The 23,285-nt window shown below is 41.8% G+C and overlaps 1 protein-coding gene across 3 annotated transcripts in view; it reads right to left on the reverse strand.

Moving 5' to 3' along the window:
• Nucleotides 1-23,285, reverse strand: part of PHACTR3 (phosphatase and actin regulator 3) — a 108,922-nt gene that overhangs the window by 26,245 nt on the left and 59,392 nt on the right. For 2 of the 3 annotated variants that reach the window (XM_054081124.1, XM_054081126.1), the window contains exons 3-8: nucleotides 21,790-21,867; nucleotides 17,461-17,643; nucleotides 12,537-12,740; nucleotides 8,441-8,705; nucleotides 7,248-7,495; nucleotides 2,195-2,348 (exon numbers count right to left, since the gene is read on the reverse strand). In XM_054081124.1, the coding sequence (XP_053937099.1) occupies nucleotides 2,195-2,348; nucleotides 7,248-7,495; nucleotides 8,441-8,705; nucleotides 12,537-12,740; nucleotides 17,461-17,643; nucleotides 21,790-21,867 (1,132 nt within the window). The remainder of the gene's footprint in view (nucleotides 1-2,194; nucleotides 2,349-7,247; nucleotides 7,496-8,440; nucleotides 8,706-12,536; nucleotides 12,741-17,460; nucleotides 17,644-21,789; nucleotides 21,868-23,285) is intronic. The other variant, XM_054081125.1, reaches the window with a different exon arrangement.

The raw sequence follows: 23,285 nt of genomic DNA on the forward strand, positions 1-23,285 counted from the left end.
AGCACGCATATGTGCTGGAAGTTGTGTGGGAGATTGCTTCCAATCTGTTTTGCCATTCCTGACTATTCCAGCAATCTCTGCACCGTCTGTTCCCCAAGATGTCCTGAATCTTCCACGTTCCAGGAAGAAGAAGCTAAATGAAAGCCTGTCTTACAGCACTTGGAACAAAGATGGCTTTTAGCCATCCTTTAGACATTATCAATGAGACTAATAGCCTGCAGTACAGATTGCAGACCGTAGCAGACAGGATGGTGGCTTCCTTCTCTGCGTCTACCTATAGACAGTAATGTCCTAGCTTCTAGTAATGACCAGACCTTTTCTTCACCAGTCAAGCAGTTTCCTTTTTAGGTCTTTGTACTGACACCGGACTTCAGGGGTGCTTCCTTTAATATAATACTTTAGGCTCGTTATTAAGCAAGCAATAATAAATGGTAAATGAAAAGAAAGGCATAAAGATTGTAGTTACACCACCAGACACTGCAGTTCCTGTAGACCTTTGACGCTAAGAGAAGTCAGGCTGTATTGTAAAGAGATATAACTTAGGTATCTCAGCAATATGAGGTGGGGCTGGATGTGAGATAGTCTTTACACTCAGTGGATAGGCTGTGATGGTCCAACTTAGTTTTAGGGATGGAATAGGATGGAAACCATTGTTTTGTGTATTTTAGAGCCATAATATTAGGCTCCTAAGCTACAAAGACATTTCAGGAGCAACTGACTGGCCAAAATAATGGAATTAAAAATATCAAATTGCAGACTGAAATATTTCCCTAAAATGAATACACAGTGCTTGGAAGGTCAAGATGATCAAGGCCATTGTCAAGGTCCGTGACACTTTTCTTCCTAAGATGATAGGTATTGATGTGGCATATCTATGACTTCTCTGCCTATAACCCTTGGAACATAATGTAAACTCTAAATGTGATATTTTCTGCTCGTATGGGATGGACATGTGTTTGGTGATGGGGACTGTTGTCTGCTCTGTCTCATGCAGTCGCTGGCACAATGCACTATTCTGCTTTGAGTGTAAAGTGTTACCATGCTACAAAGAATAAACAACCATCACTGAGACTGGAGGAAGGTGTTTATTCCATCTCCAGCATTGCAGGGGTTTCACGAAGTGTAGCCAAAATCTCAGCTACATTCATTCAGGAGCTTCTTTCTTAGCTGACGGCTAGTGTGAGAATGGCAGTAACGTTTTCCTCCATAAACTCTGGCCCATTAGGACTCGTGCTCTGATCCATATGTCTGCTTCTCATTCCCTGTCCCCTGAGGTAACGTTTAATCAGATGCACACACATGAATGAATGAGCTAGCCTAAATATCAATAAATGTTTCTTTCAGGAGAGGCTTGAGATATTTAATATTTAATAAGCTTTGAAAATGAACTTCTGCTCATGTTTCTCAATTTGGTTCCAAGCATTTTGGTGGCAAGCAGTTCTCAGTGCCCCAGTGTGGGCAGGCGCAGCACAGATTATTTAACAATCCACTTTGTCTCATCTAAAATATTCATGTTTGCAGATATCCAAATGTAGCTTTTAAAAAAAAACATACACAAAAACCAAATGGTGCAGTCTGAGCCTCACGGTTACATTAAATCTTTGCTTTAGGCTACACGCCACAGTAATGCTACTTCTCTCGAAGCTCTACCCTGTTGCCCTGGTTACTGATCAAAAGCAGACCATCTCTGCCATCCCTGCAGCTGGACTTACCCAACCACCTTGCCCACATGAGGGCAATGCTGCCAAAGTTGCTTCTTTCTTAAAGCAGAAATACAGCCACCAACGTATACAACAGCTTTCTCTTGTTCAAGTAAATATGCAGCTATTACAATTGCTAGTGCTGACAAAGCAAAATCAGGTTAATAAATAATTCCATCATTATTTTTGTTAAAGTACTAGTCTTTCCGAAGGACCTCAAACTCTTGATTATGTCAGTGGAGCTGCAGATAGATTTGGCAGAATTTTGTCTCTCACATTGACCTCTGACTTGTTTTCTATTGAAATCAAGGGAATCTCTGCAGGAGGACTAAGATATTTTTTTTTAATGTGACTAATTAATAGTTGAAAATGTGCTATATTAGTATGTGTACGATTCACTGCAGGACATGGACTTGGGAGTGGGTAACAGTGACAGTACTCTGAGGACACCCCATTGTAAAGGGAGGTTCCTCCCAGTTCTTAGACAGACTTACTTGGAGAGTTTCATTTCAATTTGCTGCCGGATTTCCTGTCTTTCCTCATCTGTCCTTCTTGGGAAAATATTCCTGTCTTCCAGCTCCTGCTTACTTGGTCTGTTTCGTAGTTTTACTGCCAGCAGTTCTTTCTTGCATTTTCTTGGCAAAGTACCTGTGACGTGCATTGAAAATAAACTTATTACAAAGACAGCTCCTGGAGATGAAATGTGAACACATGAAGGGTGGGAAACCTGCAGAGTGACAGTGATCTGTATGTTCATGTGCTACGAGCAGTTGTGCACTGCAAGTAAGCAGCACTACAGTTGTGCAGAGGTCAGACACAAAACTGCTTACAAATGCAGAGGGATCGTATTCCTCTGTTATCTTTGTCATCCATTACAAGTAAGCACTGCTCTCAGGTGAAAATTATTTGCAGCTGAGACATGATTCATATCGCTACTTTAGAAGTCAAAGGCTGTGCGTTTTGCCTCAGTCCTTTGAGTGCCCCTATAGCCCAGAGCAATCCCTATTTCCTGAACCCTTCAGAGGCTCCTTTGCAGAAGGACTGCATTGCTCAGTTATGGGAGCAGCCAGGACACAAACACCTTCATCTCTGGGTGACCGGGCATAACCAGGAGTAGAGAATGGTAACGGAAACAACTGGAGTTGTTGCTAGGCATGTGTATATGTATGCACGCATGCACACAGGTATATAAAAAAACATATATACACACATTAATAATGTCATTCTCGTTTTCTGGCACTAAAAATGAGAAAGTCAGAATTATGATCAGACACCATGTGTAACCTACACTAAACGTAAGCCATTATGTATGTCTACATCCTGTCCAGTGTGACAGTGTGTCATAATGGAATTTCATTTAATGATACTGTTGACATTAGGCCTTTCCCTCTGAAGAGAGAAGGGGCAAATACTCCATGGAATAAAAGAAAAAGCCAGGTTTTATGATGATTTGCAGAATTCTGGCAACTGAATTGGGCATTCAAGCAATAAGAGACACAGATACTTACTGTGATTCCAAGTCCTGTTGTACTTATCATAAAAAATATAGTAACACATGTTTTCCATTGAACCAGACAACCTCAAACATTGCTGTTACAAAAGAACTGTTCACAGGAGAACATGTAGCAACTGTTTTGAGTAGGAGTCTACTGCTCTTTATTGTGCTGGATGTTGATCCCTGCTGCTGCCCCTCTGATGACATTAGAAATAGCCTTTCTCTCTTTCTAGAGGGAACTTTGTTTGAACTTGGGTGTTTCTATATCTCTGGCGTAACTTTTCAGATTTCAGCAGGCTAAACAAATGAAAAGTGGACTCCTGAGTTTATAAACCCATTTTGCCATGTGTTTGTAAAGGCATGCAATAAAATGGCTGTAAACTGAAACTCCTTACAAAGTAGAAAGGCATCTTTATTTTCAAATGCAGATGGAAAGTCTGAGGTGATGTCTATTGGATGAGAGGCAGATTGGTTTTGATGGGGGGGGAAGAAAAGTGCTATTAAGACCAGTGAGCGGCTGAGTCGTACTGGTAGGACTGCAGCAACCCTGTTATGGGGGGGTTGTAGGCAAGTAAATTTACACCAGATCCCTGCACACCCTTACTATGTGGTACTGGCTCCTCTGGTGTCCAGTCCAGGGCTTTGGCAGAGTCTGAAAATTCTGATTGCAGAGTAGCAGCAGACAGATGGGGTTTGGAGTACCGACAGGCTACACAGGAACTACAAATCTTTGTATTTAGTTTATTTTGGGAACGTGGTGTGTAATAGGAAGCTATTTTGTTTTGGTTCCTTTTTACTTTCAAGGTTTGTGTTTTGTTTTTTTTAATTTAATGATTCACCTTTCCTAGAAAAGGACACCTCATTTTTAAAGAAAATGACATTTAATTGGTATTTTTGTTTGGCATTTGAGATAAGATTAAAGTCTATTTTTAAAGGAAGCTCTGGAGGTTGGCAAGATAGTAAATCTTAAATAGATTCTCATTCCAAAATATTGGGGGGGTTATTTGCTGGGTTCTGTAAGCCTACATTATTAATATTATCATTATTTATTTTGAATTTCGTTATGCAGAGAGGAGGAGTCTGTGCCACATCCATAAATACATGTTGGGAAGACTGGGGCACAGAATAGTTACGGTCTCCCCGTGTGAGCAGGGACAAGTGTCTTGATCTAAAATTAAACTTTTTAGAAACCACAATCAGCTCAAAACCCCACTTAGAGTCTAAAAGCTGTGCCCTTGTTTAGCACCTCCCTCCTAATGCTTTCAAAGTCTGCTGCAAACATTAATTAAATTAAATCACACAGCCTCTGAAGTAGTAGGTATTCACTTAACAGATGGGTAAAGTTAAATGATTTGGCTGCTGCCGCACAGAGCCTTCTGCTAACTAAATATACAACTCCACCAGAAGCATTTGGCTCCTGAAGCCACAGGCTTAGGACTCTCTCAAGGATTTTCAAGTCTCCACCTCACTGGGACCGGGTGCAGAACGCGTGGCTGAAGTGCCTGATCTGTACAGCACAGGAACCAATGCAATTCCTCCTGGAAACAATGTGAAGCACGTTTGGGGCTGGCAACCCCCCGGAACATGTTCTCATTTTCATCTGGAATTTTTAAACAGGCAGTAAGAGGAATTTGGTCATGTCTGGAGGTTTCTGCAGAGACACTGCAGGTATCCATTAAGCCCAACATCTCCAGAGCATGACAGAAGTACTGCCCACATGCTGCCAACCTGCACAGTGCATGTGCAGGCAGTTCCGTGCATCCTGGGTGCACTGAAAGCAATGTATGTACGCACTGTACAGCACATGCGTACATCTCTGTCCAGAACTCTTTGAAGGAAATAAGGCAGCTCTACATGTGGAGTCAATACTTAATTTTTTTGGAGATGCATCCTGAACGATTATTGTTCCAATCATCAGCTAAGGTATGAGCATGCAGGACTATCCCTACTCCCTTCAGGCTGTTACAAAACTACTTGCCATAAAATACTACACCTGATCTTTGAATTGTGCAAGGACAAGGGCTAGAACCACAGTGATTATTTGCTCAGATAAGGTCAGGGCTCATTTTCTGCCGCCCCTCATTTCATTGAAGGCCAGCTGAAACCAATGCTCTGCAAGTAAAAGACTGGACCTTTATGCAAGAAGTCAGATTTCAAAGCTGATGTGAAGAATACTGGTTTAAGGTAGCTCAGTGTATGCCCAAGAGGTTTGTATTTCAAAGTGAGATGGAACAATGCAATGCTTTGCTGGAAACAAAGCAAATTGAAGCTGCTGTTCAGGGCCTTGATTGCTCCCAGGCTGCTCCGTCACACACTTAGGAAGAGTCTACTACTTTGTGAAATTAAAACTACAAATCATAGCTGAAAAATATCAACTTTAACCCAAATCCTGCTGTTGTATTAGAGCAGTGGAGAGCATGCAACCCACTCAGGATAAGCTGTGCTCACTTCATCCAGATGTCTGGATTTCTAAAAGGCTTATGCTATAGCCACTCCCATGGTCCATATGCACTGAGCACTGATTAATCTTTAGGGTATTTCACCAAATAAAAATGCAAGAGATCTGGATTAAGCTGATCTGCCAGGCTAAGGAGCCGTTCCTCATGCCTGACCAACTGGGATACTTCCTGGAAGATAATACCTGTATGGCAAAGTGAAAAGTGGGAGATGATGTTACTCCCTTCAGGAAGACATGCCAGGAAATACTGCGTAATTCATCTGTTTTCATCTTGACTGGCCCACAGATGGCCAGTTCTGTTATTCCACCTTCTGCAGGAACCCATATCTGATGTTTCAGAATTAATAAATAAATGAATTAAACAAAACCAGAGAACAAAGAGGAAATAAAGACCCAAACTAGTTTTTCCTACATCCATTTTCAGCACTGTAAGGCAAATTCCTTCCTGATCAGTATCTCAGTGGATAGTGAACTGGCAGAGTGAACTGCCTTATTTAAGTATTTTCTTCCTAAGGGTTATTTTTCTGATCAATAAGGCATGCTCAGTGCCGGTCTCCCTATGACCAAGCTATCTCAAGCAGGATCTTGGCTGTGCCTTGTTTCATGATTTATGGCAGCTCAGCTAGGTCAACAATAAATGCTTTGAAAATTCAGACCCTTTTCATGCTTGGTCTGCAGTTTCTTGTCAAAAGTTCTATTTTAATTCAGTTGAATCACAACATTTAATTTCCTGTATGTTTACTGTTCTTTTCTATCAAGCGAAAGGCATATCCCAAATCAGCACACTGATGGAAAGACCTTGCGCTAGTTATCAGTTGTGGGCTCCGTGCTAGTTATGTTACTTTATAAACTCATGCACAAGATTACTGTCTTGCCTTGTGTTTTTAGAGGTTTCAAAGTATGATTTATTGAGTGAGGTGCTAATGGAAAGGCAAGGTAGAATTCCTTACTTTTTCCAGGGTTATCTGAGACCTGTGCCAATCTCCCTGTAACCATGGGGTTGTTGCACTGATGCAGTGTTCTGCATCCCAGTGCCAATGGCAAAACTGGTGATGTGCTAAGGCAGCATGCTGACTGTGAATCAGCTTTGAATTAATGAATAGTTTTACCTCCTGACTTGCAAACCAGCCCAGATACTTTTAACTAGAAAGAATCTGGATCTTTTCAGGGAATTACTCTGGTGCTGTCCCTGTCTCTCTTGTTCCTCTCTGAATGAATGCTGGCACAAGCAGTGCCACCCAGTGTCAAGCCCAGAAATGCCTTGCTTATGTCCCAACCTACGCTGAGTAAATGGGCAGCAGTCGTATCCCCAGAGCTGCTGTCTCCTCTGGGGCTGTGGTTATACCACCCCACGCCAGGACGTTTGTGGTTTAAGCGGCTGTGTTGCCCAGCTTGCCATGCACCCATCCACAACAGCCTCCTTAGATATCAAATAGGTGAAACTTTACATGGCCCGGATTTTTGGTTTGCCCCTAAAATGTGCCCAAGCAGAGGAATTTATACCGCTCAGTGTTCTCTGTTGCATGCTGTCTTGTTTAGAGCGTTCCTTTAGGCCACAATAGTACATCTGTATGAAATAAGTGACTTTACTTACCAGAAATAATGGAGTCATTCAAAACCTCCTCATCTTGATAAAAAACAGTGTCTTCCTTGAGTTCTGAGTTCATGATCAAGTTTTCTTTGTTCTCATCCGACTCTTTAACTGAGTTCCGCTTATTTTCTGAATCACTGCTGTAACTCAGTGAGTTCTCCTTTTCTTTGTTGCGCTCAATGCTTGATGTTCTGGATGGACGAACATCCACTCTTTTTTTTGGAGAGCCTTTGCTTTCTCTTCCATGGAAGCTGTGGGTGGAAGGTGCACAGCCCAGTTTTCACAAAAGACTGTTATAGTGCCACATATGAGAATAAGCAGAAGCTCCTAAAGGGTAGGGCAGAGAGTTCAACATGGGACAGTATTCTCAAGACTGTGTTGAGAATGGCTAACGCAGATCTACTTTCCTGTCTGCCATAAACATAAGGTAGGGAAGCATAGTGACTGCTGTATTTCTTTGATATGTAGCCACATGCAATACTTCGCTGATTATAATAAAAACACACAGCACGCCTTTCTAATATAAAACATACATGGTATGAAATATTACCGTTCTGATATTTTATGATCATGACAAAGGTTTAATGCCCTGGTGATAATATAACGTGAATCTATTTCCTATGACAATAGCTGTTATAGAACTGAGAAATGTTACCGACTTAACCCCAAAGCTCTGTAATGGAAAAGGTTATCTCTGTCCTACTCTGATACACAGGAGGGCTTATAATGAAAATCAGACAAAGTACTCAATGTAGGCCCACACAATCATTTGTATTTGAAGTGGATACTGTATATGTTCATGTATAAGCCAAGAGGCATATGCCGAAATAGCAGCATTTCTCATATGTAGAGTACTGATATTTAGAGCAGGATTTGCCTTTGCTACTCTATCTTGGGACCTTGCGGGGAGATTTTCTTTGCAATAGGTCAAAGATTATCAAATCATTCTACCTGTTTGAAAACCTATTTCCATGCCACAGTAGCCTTCTTATAGAGGAAGAACATACTTTGAAGTATCTTTTAAATTAAGCACTTTAACCAAGGGTGGATGTTCAAGTAGTGACATCAAAAGGAAGGCAAACCCAAGCTGTACGAGTAGATAAAATGCTAATAACAGGGAAGGGGCATGTACCAGGAAAAATGATTTAGGGGGATGACTTTCCTCATAGACCATATAGCCAAGAGGCTGTAGGTACCTGTCCTGCCGGTGTTTGGTGGCCAGAGCCCTGTGGAGTTCTTCAATGACTCTGCTGGGAGGTAAAGGCAGGTGGACGGCAGCCAGATGAGGGGAACCAGTTGGTGTTGTTACCTGTCCTCTGACATAGGGATCTGAACTTTTCTGGCCAGAGGGATGGAAGAGGGCAGCTTGTCCTGAGATTTGGGAGGAACCAACAATGACATAGTTCTTCAGGATAGTGGAAGGAGGAGATTTCATGGCTGGGTCATCTATTTCGCTTCCTGCTGTCAAAACACAAGAGGGTAAGAGGTTGTGCTTCTTATTTTTTTTGCACACAGAGTCTGCACTGAAATTACCGTGTTGTGTTGAAGAGAGGAAAATGGTGATGTTTTGTTCTTGCTAGGAGGTGACTGGTTAAGCTCATTAACTGTCTGGATTCAAAAGGCTCATACTACGCAAATCTTTGATCTAGAAAAATGTATGCCTTCCCCATTTCCCTTCTTTCCCACAGTATCAGATTCTCCTTTTTCCAGCCCACCAACGTGTCCTTGATTGCCAGTATCGTTCCTTCTAACCACTGATGGCTTCTACTGCGGTGGCTTTCCAATCTAGCACTTTCTCCGCTGGCCTCTGGCAGACTTTATTAAAATTTATGCACTGTGGTTCTCAGGACAAAATGTACCAGTATCTATTATCTGTTCTTCCGTGATTGCTGCAAGCTTAGACCTCTGTCTATCATATGCCAGCTGAGGACTTGCCAAAATCATTATAATAGGAGGGTAATGTTCGCATAACAAAACTTGCCAAATGAAATCCAAATGAAAAATATGGTATTGAGCACTAAGAAGAGAAAAGAAAGGTGGGGCAATCTAATCTTCTTTTACTCCCACATTCAGATATATTTAATGCCATGTAAGCATTTACTGGAAATTCGACTTCGATATACTAGCACAAAACACAGTGGACATTTCCCTGGTTATAAATTTCATAGTTTCATACTTTAAGATAACCAAATATCTGGCCTGAGAAAGATGCTGATGAGGTTTTCTGTTCTGCAGTTCTCTTCCCCTTTCCTTTACATCTCCATCCCAAGCCTCTGGCATATTGCGTTGTTTACACCAGTAGCTCAGTCAGAGCGTAAAAATGCAATGCAAGTTCCTCATATTTCCTTTCTCTTGTTGCCACCTAGTGTTTTTAACAGGAATTTAAACTGACACAGCTTGCACAGCTTTTGTACAAAGTCATTTCCACAGATAGTTTGTACCTTTTTCACTTACTTTTGAGATAAATCCTTCAGTTCACAGCAGAGAAAAACCTTCTGCTCAGGTGTATCCTGAAATACCCATGTAAAAAAGGTAACTTAATAGAAAACTGGAGAGGATGAAAATAGGTTTGGTTATTAACTTCAGTTGTTAAATATTTCCTCTCAGACCCATCATCCTGCATAACGGTTGCCAGCTACACAGGTGCATGCCTTTTCTGAAACTCACTGATGGAAGTCTGCTACAGCTCCATAAGGGTAGGATTTCCACTGGAAACAACTGGGCGTCTAGAGAGCAGAATTACTGAGCACAATAACAAAAAGACAAGTGGGAAGGAGAGCTCCCCTAGCCATAACCAAAAATCATATTTTTTTTTTTTTTTTTTTTAGAGTGGCAACACTAAGCCTGGTCTCTTTTTCACATTTGTGGGGAGAGGAGGCATCCTTCAATGAAGAGAGTTGCATCCAAATTACAGTCTTCTCTCCTGTTCCAAGAAAGATTTCCCACCCACACCCTTTTTCATTTTTAAAAGGCATTTTTTGCATTTCTTTCCCTCAAAACCCAGAACCCTAAGCGACGGCCAGAGCTTCGTGCCTCCAGGCAATGGGAGTCAAGCTGGTTCAAAAGTGCCCTATTTAAAATCTGAAAATGTCTGAAAGCACAAGGGCGTTTCTTCAAGTGTCAAGGTGCCCAGTGTGCAGTGTCTTGGCAATGAGACACTTTCCCACCCCAGAGCTTCTCCTGTGCTGATCAGGATGGTTGCTGAGGCCAGGAGATAGCCAACCTCCGCTAAGCAAAGATTGGGTTTCGATACTCAAGGAGATTGTGATTATGTGCTGCTGTGGAGATGCACAGAGGACATTTGTGATCAATCACTGCCCATTGAATCATGGCCTAAGCAGATATAAAAAACAGCTCTTAAGTCACTTTATACCACTGCACAGTGAGTCAGGGTGTGTGTGTTTTCTCAGACCAAGAACCCCGGGTTCAGCTCAACCCTAAAGCAGGAAGGGAGGAGACTGTTTTATCTTTTTACCTGCTTGTTCTTGGAACAAGTCAAGGGCCAGTTTTGTCCTCATTGCAGCTTTAGCCAATATTAAGAGATGAAAGTTTCCTTAGATCACACCTTATTTGTCCTAATGATAGCTGTTCAGTGAATAATCTTGCAAAGTGATGTCTTGGCACCTTGCCCTGTTCCCCCTCCCTCTGATTAATTGGTGCTTGGCTTACTCCTCACTCTTCTGCTAGCAGCATCTCTAACACTGCTAAGGGGAGGAAAAATAAACACAAAAGATCTTTCCAACTTCTTCATATTCCTTTTCTTTCATAATTGCTCTTTGTTCCTCTTTGCCCATACATTTGTATTCCCTTTCACTCATTGAAAGTAGTCTTAACTTACCACTGCCTCCACATCCACGCAAAAATAAAGGTATAATCATTGTTGAAAAAAGGTCTATAATTTTTGGAGTTATTGAGAAAACTAAGAGTTGTTCTTTGTGGAAAATTAAGCTAGAATGAAATAACTCAAAATATTTTGGATGTTAGAAGAAAGATTTTAGTTAAGCAGCAAAATATCTAGACTCAAAATGCTGTCAAGGGCCTGTGGACGTGTAATCTTGTTACCATCTATGGGTCAGGTTTTCCAAATAGTCTACATCTCAGGCAGAGCATGGCCTTCTCATCAGCTGAGAAAAGTTAAAGGGTTGTCTGGTTGTGCCTCTTCATGTTGCAAGGTGGAAGGGGCAGGCTAGAGCCTGACTCATAGCAGAGAATGTGGAAGCAATTTGAACAGCAGCTCCCAAGAAGCATTATGATACCATTTGGAATCCAGCTCCCACTTCAATTCTTAAGCATGGACAAAATATGGCTATTTTCCATGACAAACAAATACTTGTAATTTTCCTCAAAAAGACTGAACCCTCCCATATTTTCTATGAATCCCAGTGGTCAGATCACAATGATCCTCTGATATTTTGTTTCCTGGGGACTTTGAAAACCCTATTCTTTCTGCCAGCAGATGAGTATGGATGCAAATCAGTGCTGAGATAATGGCTGTCATTTAAAAGTCTAAATATCCAACAGGTCTGACATTTAGATGTCAGGACTTGATTCTAATTTGCAATAAGGCCCTTTTAACTGTTTTTACCATATGTAGGGGCCCTAAAACTGGAACAAGCTAAAATCATATTCGCTTTAACACCTTTTCTGCAGTGCCAGAATGTTGGAAAATGTAACAACATTGGCAATACATTAGAAAATCAGGCCCAGGGGAACTGCTCTTGAAACACTCAATGAAGTCTGGCGAGGAGAATTGCTTTGTGAGCGCCAGGTGTATCACTTATGTGTGTTCTGTGTAACTAGATCAGATTTCATAGCTTGAGTCCAGACCTACCCTAGAGAGCAAACCCTTCAGACAGAAACCTCTACAGAACCTATTGACTTGAACTTGGGTTTGGCTGTTCTACTGTTATCCAGTGGGAGTCTAGGTAATGAAAACATTTAAATCTTCCTTGTGTTTTATGACATATCAATATTAGCATCTGATTCAGCAGATGCTTGCAGTCGGTTAGATTTGTTTTACATGTGTTTAGTGCAACCAACAATCCCTTGGGAGGTTCAGATAAATATATAAAGTACAAAGATCAGTGTGTTTTTATCGGGCAACCAGACCCCTCAGTTCATGGAAATCATTAGCATTCTGTTCACTCGGTATAACTAGCCTGATTCATAGCAGTTGGCAGCAATGAGCTTAAAAAAGGATGCAAGAAAAAAATTGTTAATATATATACAGTGCTGTGCAGGCAAACAACACATAAGGGATTGGAAAGTCTTTACTGACCAGTAGTGACTGACCTGTTATGCTCTTTGTGATTTTGGAGATTGCCTTAGGTGGTGGAGCTGGGAGCAGCGGAGGGCTGGGAAGCTGTGCTGGGTTTCTTTCTGTCTGATTCTGGGGGGAATCTGTGGGTTCAGATACAAGTAAGGCTTGTGGACTGTCTTCAGATGCTGGCAGGCTGGCATCTTCTAATTCTTCCGTGGGTGCTGAAGGTTTCTTGGCTAGCAGGAAGATGAGTAAAATTAATGGAACACGAAGTTAATAATAATGATAGGCCAGGGGACAATGCCAGGAACATTCAGAAGAACAGAACACATGGCACGCAGCTAGAAGCACTTCTTTTCCATAGTGAAAATAATTGTTTTGTGAAATAGACAGCCAGCCAAGGCAGGTAAAAAATAAAATGTATCACAATATTGAAAAAACGTTAGTTTTGATGTTCCTGAGAAAGCTGCTGAGATTCCCTGACTTCTGTAGAGCCTTTTGAAATTTCTCTTTATTTTATAATGAAGACATCAAGGCAAAGCAGCTTTTGAGAACTGCAATGAATCTTCTTGCAGCTCGCAGCAGCAGTGGCACAGTTACTGAGTACTTGCCTGTGCTAAAAGCACGCAGCCAGAGGGCAAAGAGTATCGAACCAGTAAGATTAGATGAAAGCCGACTTTCTAACTGTTTGTTGTACACATTTATTTTCACAACTTAATTTTTATCTTATTTTAATACATTACTTCAACTTTCACTCCAAGTCTTCACTTACTGTACCTGACTCCAGAACTCTTCAGCCTTTCCTGAGGTTAAAGTTGACAATCAAGAAAAACCTGCCATAAAAAAAAATATTCGCCAGTGGATCTCAGCAACTAGTGTGGAACAGAGAATGAGTGAAGTACTTAAGAAAAACTTCAATCCCCAAAGCCTTAATCTGAGATGGTGAAGCAGTGCTCATTTCAGGATTGTCTGCTGAAAGATGGCAAAAGCACTTAGCTCTTAAAGGTAGTGCAGGCTGAATCCCTGAGCAGTTCATCAGATTGACCTGGCTGTGATGAGGGCACAGGGGAATAGATCCAGAAAGGCATTAAGCTGGAACAGGACACAGGTGGAATTCCAATGAAGTAGTTCAAAATGAACATCCTTGAATCCTGCTCAGATACCAGCTGACTCTGGCAGTGCTTAAACTCACACAGTGCTTCACTGTTTGACTTTCACACTCTCTTACACGTCCTCATCTCTGCCTTGGCATACAGGGGGACTCACAGAGAGGCTTGAGCCGCATTGATCCAGGACCCCAGCCACGGCCAAGCTCTTTCCAACCTGCATTTCCAGCCACTACAGGCTCAGTAGTAGTCATAAGGGTTATTTTTCCTCCCCTAGCAGCTGAAGCATCCAGTTCAGCATCCAGTTCAGTTCTTAAGTCTCAGCACGAGAGAGATCCAAGCTGCTTGGGCTGGATAAGTGGCAAACCCCACTCCTTCTAGCTTTTGGACTGTCTAAGCAAACTACCTTTTCCTCTAACTCATTCTAAGGCATCTCCTAAAAATTCACAGCAGTGGGCACTCCCAGCTGCCGTGTCACAAATTTTCTCTTGGCTCAGTTTTATGTCTTGTTTGGAATACAAATTCTCTATATTAATGAACATTCAGCATCCTTGTGTTCAGAGTGCATGGGGAGGCACCAGAGCACTTAGGCAGTTGGAAAGAATGGCATTGGCAAGATAATAGCATTTAATTTGTTGACAAACATATTAATGACTATGCCTAGAAGAGGAGGAATTAGTATTTATCATTCAAAAAAGACAGGAAAGTAGAATAAATATGCATAATTAATAGGAATTCTTGTGAAATTTGGCTTGGTAGGAGAGCTGCTCTGTGTGATAGTTGCCTGAATTATAGAAGGAAATAATTCTCTTTTTAAATATACTTATAGCAAAATGCTTTGTTCCAGACTAACATCACTTTGTATTTTTGTACCTACTGCATAGAAGACAAAATGTGGAATAGAGGAAAAGTAAGTCACTAACAGGTTACATTACAGAAAGATCTAGAGCTTCAGCAGATGTTAGTAGTTTGGTAGGAAAATTAGTCAGACTTGAGGGCTTTTCCCTGAGTGAAGCGATACTCTCTTCTGGCAGTAACTTCACCGAAATCAGGAGACCTCCCCGCGGCATAAAGTGCTGTTTGCACAGATGCAGAGGAGCAGCCATAAATGAGACCTTTCCTATAGAGAAAGTGGATCCGAAACACACTCATCCTCCATCAAACAGATCTTCTGGTTTCTGAACTCCATCCAGTTCTGGCGTATTATCATTAAAACAAATAGGCATTGTGTGCTGTTGTCTAAAGAATGTCCATTCCATCTTCCCCGCAAAGAACTGTTGCTTCTATTTTTTTCTGTGGCTGTTTCTGGTCAAAACAGCACGTTTGACTCAGTCTGAAGGCAGACCTGAGTCTTGAGTACACAAACCTATTAACAGATTTCATACTGCAGAGTGAATATTATCCTGCTGAAAGTATTCCAAGTGCTCAGCACTAGACTCCTTGCCAGAGTAGCTAATTATTCATGGAGTGCCACTTGTCAAAATGCCATCTTACTACTAGGTAGAAATGCTTCCCTTAGGACTGCCCCCAAACCCACTGGTGAGGTTAGGTGGGAAAAACTGCCCTCTTTCTGCCTAGGCTGTTCTTTTCTGTGTATTAACTAAACATGAAGTCTACAACTATTTCATTTTGCTTCCTCCTCTTCCCCTCCCTGGCCCTCATCCCACACCCTCAAGATGAAATATGACATATTGGGTATACAGCAAATATATTCATTTTATTTCTATTCAAATATTCAGATGAATTTGTAGAAAGACACCTACTGTACTGAGGCTGGAGTGAGCCCAAGGACAAGCCCTACAATAAACTCACCATGATAATAAACTTAGCAATACACTCTGACAATTTTGAAGAGCTTTCTCACCCAATGAGTTCCTTAAGGTGGACTCACTAGAGACAGGAATGCTAGAATGCACAGACAGGGATAAATTAGCACATAAAGACTAGATCAACAATAATTATTTTAAAAGCTAGAGGCCACTGATGAAAGAGGTAGGAAGATTTCCAACAAATAGGAGTGGAGTCTTGCAGACCAGGGAGACAAGAGAAAGTAATCCTACTGTTATTTTTTTGGAACCTGTAAAAATGACATCTCAAAAACTGGAGGAAAAGAAACACAGAAGAGAGGAAAGGATGTGCCAGGGAAACAATAAAAGGAACTAGGATTAGACAAAAACAGAGAAGAAATCAGGATGATTTTGAAAACCCCAATACACAATTTTGAACACAGTGTAAGGTAAATTTTAGATCAGAGTACTGGGTTTTACAAAGCCATAAGGTTAAATACGTGACATATTTTTAGCGACATCTTTCCAGTATAGCCTGTCTCAATGATAAGAATTAGAAGATCAGAGAGAAATTTCCTTAGTGATATGGAATGAAATGATCTAGAAAAGAGTAATATTGCTATTAATAGCAGTGCCTGAAGGATTCGGGTCAAGATCTTGATTTGGTTGTTCTAAGAACAGGGAGATGAATGGGGTTTGCCTCAATTAATTTTTAGAGTGATACAAAACCAAACACAGCCAATAAAGGATAGAGTTTGAAGGGAAAGGAAAACAGCATTGAGGGCATGTATTAATAGAAGCCATCTATGTCCAATTCTCTATTTTGTCTCTATTTTAAGAGATGAAAAAAAAAAGAGAGGATAAATCTTTAGAAGCCCACATACAGTGCTTTGGGATATTTCTTGATAAAATAATACATTTAGTTGAAATGAAGAAGGTGATGGGTGAGCGAACGGTGGTGTTAGGCTTACAAAACCCATCCTTGTGATGAGCAAACAGAAGGACAGATACTTTTTGGGAGTCAGAACAGTTTCTGTTGTCAAAGTAATTAAGAGTGAAGTAGAGCTACAGATGGGCCAGAAGAGCAATATTATGTAAAAGCAAAACAGCACAAGGGAACAAAATTGCATGAGTCACGGGAATGGAAAGGACAGGAGGAAAAGGAAGTGGAAAAGGATAAAGCAAAGACATTGAAAAAGCTTCAGGGAATTATTTCCATTCTGGGCTGCTGAAGCAGGCTGAGGCCATAAGCCGGCAGCATTGCTCAGCAAACCGCAGCAGGTAGGGGTGGCCTTGGTGAAAGTGGCCAGCGGCTGGGACCCCGGAGAAAGAAGGACCAGAAGGCATAGGATGCAGAACAAAAGGCAACCAGGACAGATGGAGAAGGTGTAAAGATTGACCAGAGGGCAGATCTTCATCTGTAATCACTGCATGGCACTCCTCACAAACCAGGATAAAGCATTATTTCTGCAGCTTTGCATTTCTTGGTTGTCAGAAAGTGAATGGAAACCCTCCAGCTGCTTCCTTGTGCCTGGCTGCTCTGGTCCCAAGGAACTGCTGTCACAGATGAGCTCTGCTGGAGCACAGTCGCATGAAAGGAGCTTGGGCTAGTTTATCTGTGCTCCTGGTATTGAACTTCACTTGTATTTGCAACATGTTGAAGCACGATGATGATATGGACAGTGTAGGCTGTGTATTGACATTGTGCTCCCAAGCCAGGACAAACAATTTCAGGCTTGGCACGGAAGTTTAAAAAATGTTTTTAAGAGATGCTTGTTTCATCTTCACAGCAGTCACTGCTAATACCAAAGCGGCACCATGCCAGGATTGGATCGTCTCATGATCCTACTAATCCCATTATGCAGAGCTTTGTGTGGTCCCTCAGTTTGGTAGCAGTCTCAAAAATGACTGTTTTTAAGTACTGGTTGCCAACTTCGTATGGGCTGAGCCTAACAAAGTGCTCTGACCCTTTAATGCATTGACATATTTGACTCCACATAAAGCAGCTTTAGCAGAAATATTTAACATTTTATATTTGTTGAAAACATTTTATATCCAATTACCTGCATCTTCTTTCAGCTCATCCAAATGCAGCTCCTCAACGAGCGAGGTCACATTCGTTGTGGCTGCTATTGTACTCTCCTGCTGCACCTCTTCTGAGGCAAGTGCCTGGCACACAGGAGCTGGAGGGTCACTCTGTGTTGCTCTCGTGGCATCGTCACCGGTGCAGGCTTTGCCTTCTGTGTCTAGAACACCAAACCATTCAATCTTAACTAAACCGTGAGCAGTGAAAGCTGAAACACCCTGCTATGCTCTTGAGAATGGTGCCTCTGAAGGCTGCTAGTGCTCAGGCGACTGAGAGCTGTCTTAGAGCAGCACATGATTTCTAACAGTGCTGAGCATCTCTAATGCAAAACTCATAGTGACCAGCCCAGCTAGATGGTAATATGCACTCTGTGTTCTCAGAGGGGCACTTTTTTCTGGGGGCATCCAGAAACCCGAGCAAATGGCCCACTGTACTATGCAAGCACCTGCTCTGTGGGAGACAAGCACAAGCATGGGAAATTAGAGGTTCCTGGGAGGAGGCGATTCCTCGCACGAGCAGTGTTCATGATGTAGCACCTGCACAGGTTGATCTGACGTGCCTGAGTTGTGTCAGGCTCTGTGCACGACACACTGCCATCCTGCTGCCCCAGCAGTAACGCCAGACCTTACCAAAGACAAGGCTTCTAATATTCCTTACCAAGCTGTAGGTTTTGGGCATAGATTTAGTTACTCAGCTTTGAAAAGTGTGTCCTGTGTGATTGAGCTGATCAGAAATTCAAACCTCTCTTCATGCAGACCTAGAAACTGCTCCCTTTGCTTACTCTGAAAGATTTTTGTGCCAGTAAACCCTGCAGCTGTATGCATCTTGATGACTGAAGCTTTTCTAGTAATCTCCTATTCAGGCAAGACTCCTCAGAATACAAACTATCCTTTTACTTCATGACTCTCTCAGAATTTACAAGATCTACATCACTGCTGCAAATCAAAGCAACTACTTCCCGCTCCAGCCAGCGCTCCATGCTGATGGACATGTCTGATATCCACCCCTGACCTCCTACCTTGTATTTCTCAGCCCTAGACACTCCTTTCTGGAAGCTCCAGACAAGGCTACGGGTTTTTTTTTGCAATGATATCATGGCAACTTTCTTGAACATTGATTTAAAATAGCTAGCATTCCCAGTTACTCCTTTTTAATACTATTTTGACAATGGTATTTATTTATTGCCCTTTTGGGTAAGGGTATCAAATTTTGGCCCAGAGATGCTGCGGAAGGGATGCAGTATTTTTGTACGCTGAGCTCACTCAGTCTGCCTCATAATCACGTTTGGTGAAAAGTTACTGTTCTTAAAATAGCCCCTGCAGTAGCACAGTTGCTATGATACAGGGAAGGGGAGGGGGAAAAAGTTCATTCCTACATTTCGGCTCATTGTGAATGCAGCCTATACATAATCATCAGTGTATTAACAGCTGCCTGCATTATTTGAGAGGCAGCCCTCACCTCTCATTGCTGTAAGTACAGTTACACCTGGTCAGTTCTGTGCTCACAATGGGAAGAAATATCAGGGGAAGATCCCTAAATGTTTTCAAGGTAACTCTGCTTGGCACGTTCCCCACATCCTTTGGAAAGGCAAGATGCTGACAGCTCTGCCACAATGAAACTGCAGTCAGAGACACGAGTTCCTTCAGATCCCAGCCGATGGAAAGTGTAATGACTAATGAAGTAATGGCAAGCAGAAGACAACCCTGTTGAAGAATTTCTATCGAGGAGCATCTGAGACTCACAACGCTGATGTTCCTGGTCAGAAATCATCAGCTTATGCTTAGATCAAAGTGGGTCCCAACGCTGTGTTTTAGAGACAGTCCGGGGACAGGGGAAGCACAGACATTAGATCCACTGCTAAGGAAAGCAGCAAAAAGTCTTGTCTGTTGCAAAGTAATCAGAAGTAGTGAGGCTGTAATTTAGCTGGGAATGAATCCATCCCACTGTGTGTCGGACCCTGCACCCTGTAATCACTCACTGAGTGCAAGCTGTTTCCCTAGAGCAAAGCTGTGTTTGCCCTATGTAAGCAGAGCTGGCGAGGAGAAGACTGTGCAGGCTGTGCAGCTTTGTCTGATGGTGTGCCTGAGGGTTGGGGTTGTACGAGGAGAAAGGGTGACATAACCTGTTAGGATGACTCATCACCAAACCAAGGGCGGTGCAATTTCACCTTGGGCTGCTCGCAGATTGATGCATATTTGGCACTACCTTTGTGGTTTGGTCTGAGCCAAACAGTCCAGTTCAAAATGCTGCTTGACAGACCTTGTGCTATGAAACTGGAGTGTGACACAGCTATTGTAAAGGTATGAAGCAGACCCGGAGATTTCTCAGAGTACAGCTTCATCCCAGTTTGGGCTATTTAATGAAAGAGAGCAGGAATCGGATCTTTGAAAGCGGACTAGATACTGACGAAATAAAGGGATGTTAGGATTTACTGCTGTCTTGTAGCATGGTATTGCCGCTCTGACAATTGCAAATTACTCCATAAACGAGGAATTAGCCTTGAAACTGCTGCCACTTCAGCTCAGTCCAAGTAGGGCACTAATCATTTACTGAGAATTATTTGGGTCAACTTCTGATTCCAGTTAATAAGTTACTTCTCCTAATACTATAATAAAATAACCCAGGAGATTCACAACACCAAAGAAAAGTAACTCGCAGGCAGCTGCAGTGTCCTTCAAGTGACTGTCAGCCATCCTTTCCTTTCTGGGCAGCTGGGTGGTCCTGACAATTTGTTTGATGTTTATAGGAGCTCTATGGAACTTCCTTGCAGACAGCTAAGCAGTCTCTTTGCAGTTGCCTTTTTGAAAGCACAGCTTGTCATCACTTCTCATTGGCCTACACATATTTATTTAAACTATTTTAGTTTTGTTAAAATGATCTTGCAACTTAGCATCACCTATTTTCCTCCCAGCCAGTTCTTCACACGTACAAGAGCTTCATTGATTCATTATTAATTGTTATTACCTTCTAATGAACTCTACAGATAAAGTTTTATTTTACTGTGCTTTGGCAAAACTGTAGATAACTGTCTTTTCAAATTCATAGCTTATTGGGAACTTTGATACTCCTATCAGAAATGGGGTGTATTTTTCTATCCATGGTACTAACAGGCTAATAGGGCAACTAATTATCTAGAATTACGAGGAACACAAAGAGTTCAATGGACAGAATTAAAAATGAGCTTTCTAAAAGCTTCCATTTTAGAATAAACTGATGGTTTTGTAGGTTTTTTTTTTTTAACTTGGACATAACACCCATATTAAAATACATCTAATAAAATAATATGAAAATAGCTTTAGTGCAGTGAAAAAAAAATTCAGTTTAAAATGTTCTTTTTCTGATTCTTCAGTTGCTCGGTTACACTCCAGCATAGCATCACTGAGTATTGTCCCACAGGCTATTTATAGGCATGGCACTTGTTTTATACAAAGAAACTCAATTATTACTTTCAAAGAACATAATTTCTAGCTATCAGATTGGTCCAACTCCAAAGGCCAATCTTTCATCATGACAGTACTTTTTGCTGTCAAGTTTTCAAAGTAAAGATGGATTTTATTATCTCTGTTTAGGTGGAAATGGCAATTGGGATGTCGCCCATAACATGAGAAGCTCACTGGATCATGCAGAATAGTCACCCAGATCTCTTGTCTCCCTTGAGCATTTGTCAGGGCTTTGAAGTACGGATATACAGGACCACAGTCCTTTGTCTATGTTTCTGACACTTTACCGTCTTTCATTTAATGATTTCTGCTGCACCGGGTTTGTACTCCGGAAGCTTTAAAATGACATTACCAAATGCTTCGCTTTTCCATGTGAATGAAAAACAGGCAGAACGGTAATATGTTTTGTCACAATCTTGGTTTACTGGAAAGACAGCTGAAAACATCAGATTAGTATCATTTTATGAGATTTGGATTAATGGGTTGTACATGTTAGCTGAATGCATCTGCGTGTTTAAGTTTATATTTATACCAGTTTTAACTGACTTTCTTGGCAGTAGGATTTAGTTAGGTTTAGAGCAATTGCATAAACATACAGACCAGCTCAGATTGCACCACGTATAAATCAAATGAAGATGGAGTTGCATTCAAAATGGTAAAACTTCAAAAAAAAAAATAACCTACATGGATTGATTGCAGCAGGGAGGAATTTGAAGAAAGACATGCTTAATTCAGATAATGCAGTTTCCTCTCTGGATTGAAGGTTTTCCTTCTTAATTTGACTGTTAGGTGGCTTCTTCTGCAATTACATCTATTGTCCTGAAAAAGACTCTAATAAAAAAAGATGAAAAAAAAATCTTACTTACCTTGTTCCATCATCTCCAGAAGGCCTTTCTTAATGAGTTCATCCCGACCTTGCCGTGCTGCCATCTTCTTCTCCAGCACTGTGCAAAGCAGGAGCATAGCACAGCACCAGTTAACAACAGTGTATTCATATAATGGGAGTGAGAAAGATGCAATGTGGAAATCACTTATAGTCTCAACTACTGTGTGCTTGGAAAAAAATGCAAGGATTTTGGTTTGGGGAGTATGGACTGGTCAGCCTGTTTGTGCCCTTTCCTCTGTTAAAAGAGCTGTGAATTCACCCATACGCAGAGCTGTGAGTTATCATCAAACCTACTGTCTGATCACACTGTGTGTAGATTAATAGAGATATTAGAGCCTTCATACTGTTTAATACAGCACGTTGGAGCTATGTCCTTTCTTGTGATGCTCCACAGGATATCAGGGCAAGTGGAGGGAATTGAACCATCCTATCTTACGAAAAGGCAAGTGAGTTTGTCTCCATACTGATCTCCTGGGACATCCCGGGAGATCTAGCAAGAGCACGCAGTGCTGTGTGCTGGGCTCCTTCGCCGCAGAGACAGCTGCTCAAGGGGAGGCATTTTACATGCTGTAGCTTCCTCCTGTCACTTTCTATAACGTTACTGTGACCTATATAAACGTCACCCCAAATAAAAGGGGTGATGATAATTAGGGCCATCAGTGTAGTCTATTTTGGAGAAGGGACAGCCCACACAACACAGTCAGTGTCGAGCCTTGTGCTTCACTCTCAGATTTTGATCTTTTCTTCTAAATGTACTATATTGTATCATATAGGAAGTCAGCCTATTTGGACTCTTTCTGGCCTTAAACATAATTAATCTCTAACATGTGAAATCTCTGCATAAGGTTTAGATCAGGCCCCCATTAAAATTTCCTATGTAAACAAATTTCATCTAAGCTGAGCTTTCCTCTGTGCAGCATCATTCCCCAGCTAGACGTCCACAAGTCCTATGGGGCCGGATGGGATCCACCCAAGAGTATTGAAGGAACTGGCGGATGTCCTTTCCAAACCCCTATCCATCATCTTCCAGAGGTCCTGGCTGACTGGGGAAGTTCCACTAGACTGGAGGCTGGCTGATGTTGTGCCCATATACAAGAAGGGTTGCAGAGAGGATCCGGGGAACTACAGGCCTGTCAGTCTCACCTCAGTGCCAGGGAAAGTCATGGAACAGGTAATCTTGAGTGCTATCATAAAGCACACGCAAGAGAACCGGGTGATCAGGCCCAGTCAACATGGGTTTACAAAAGGCAGATCTTGCCAAACTAACCTGATCACCTTCTATGACAAAATCACTCAACTACTGGATGGGGGAAAGGCTGTGGATGTAGTCTTCTTGGACTTCAGTAAAGCCTTTGACACAGTTTCTCACAGCATTCTGCTGCAGAAACTGTCAGCCTCTGGCCTGGACAGGCGCACACTCTCCTGGGTTGAAAACTGGTTGGATGGCCGGGCCCAGAGAGTGGTGGTCAATGGAGT

Source organism: Cuculus canorus, chromosome 16 (genome assembly GCF_017976375.1).
Source record: "Cuculus canorus isolate bCucCan1 chromosome 16, bCucCan1.pri, whole genome shotgun sequence".
Classification (NCBI taxonomy): domain Eukaryota; kingdom Metazoa; phylum Chordata; class Aves; order Cuculiformes; family Cuculidae; genus Cuculus; species Cuculus canorus.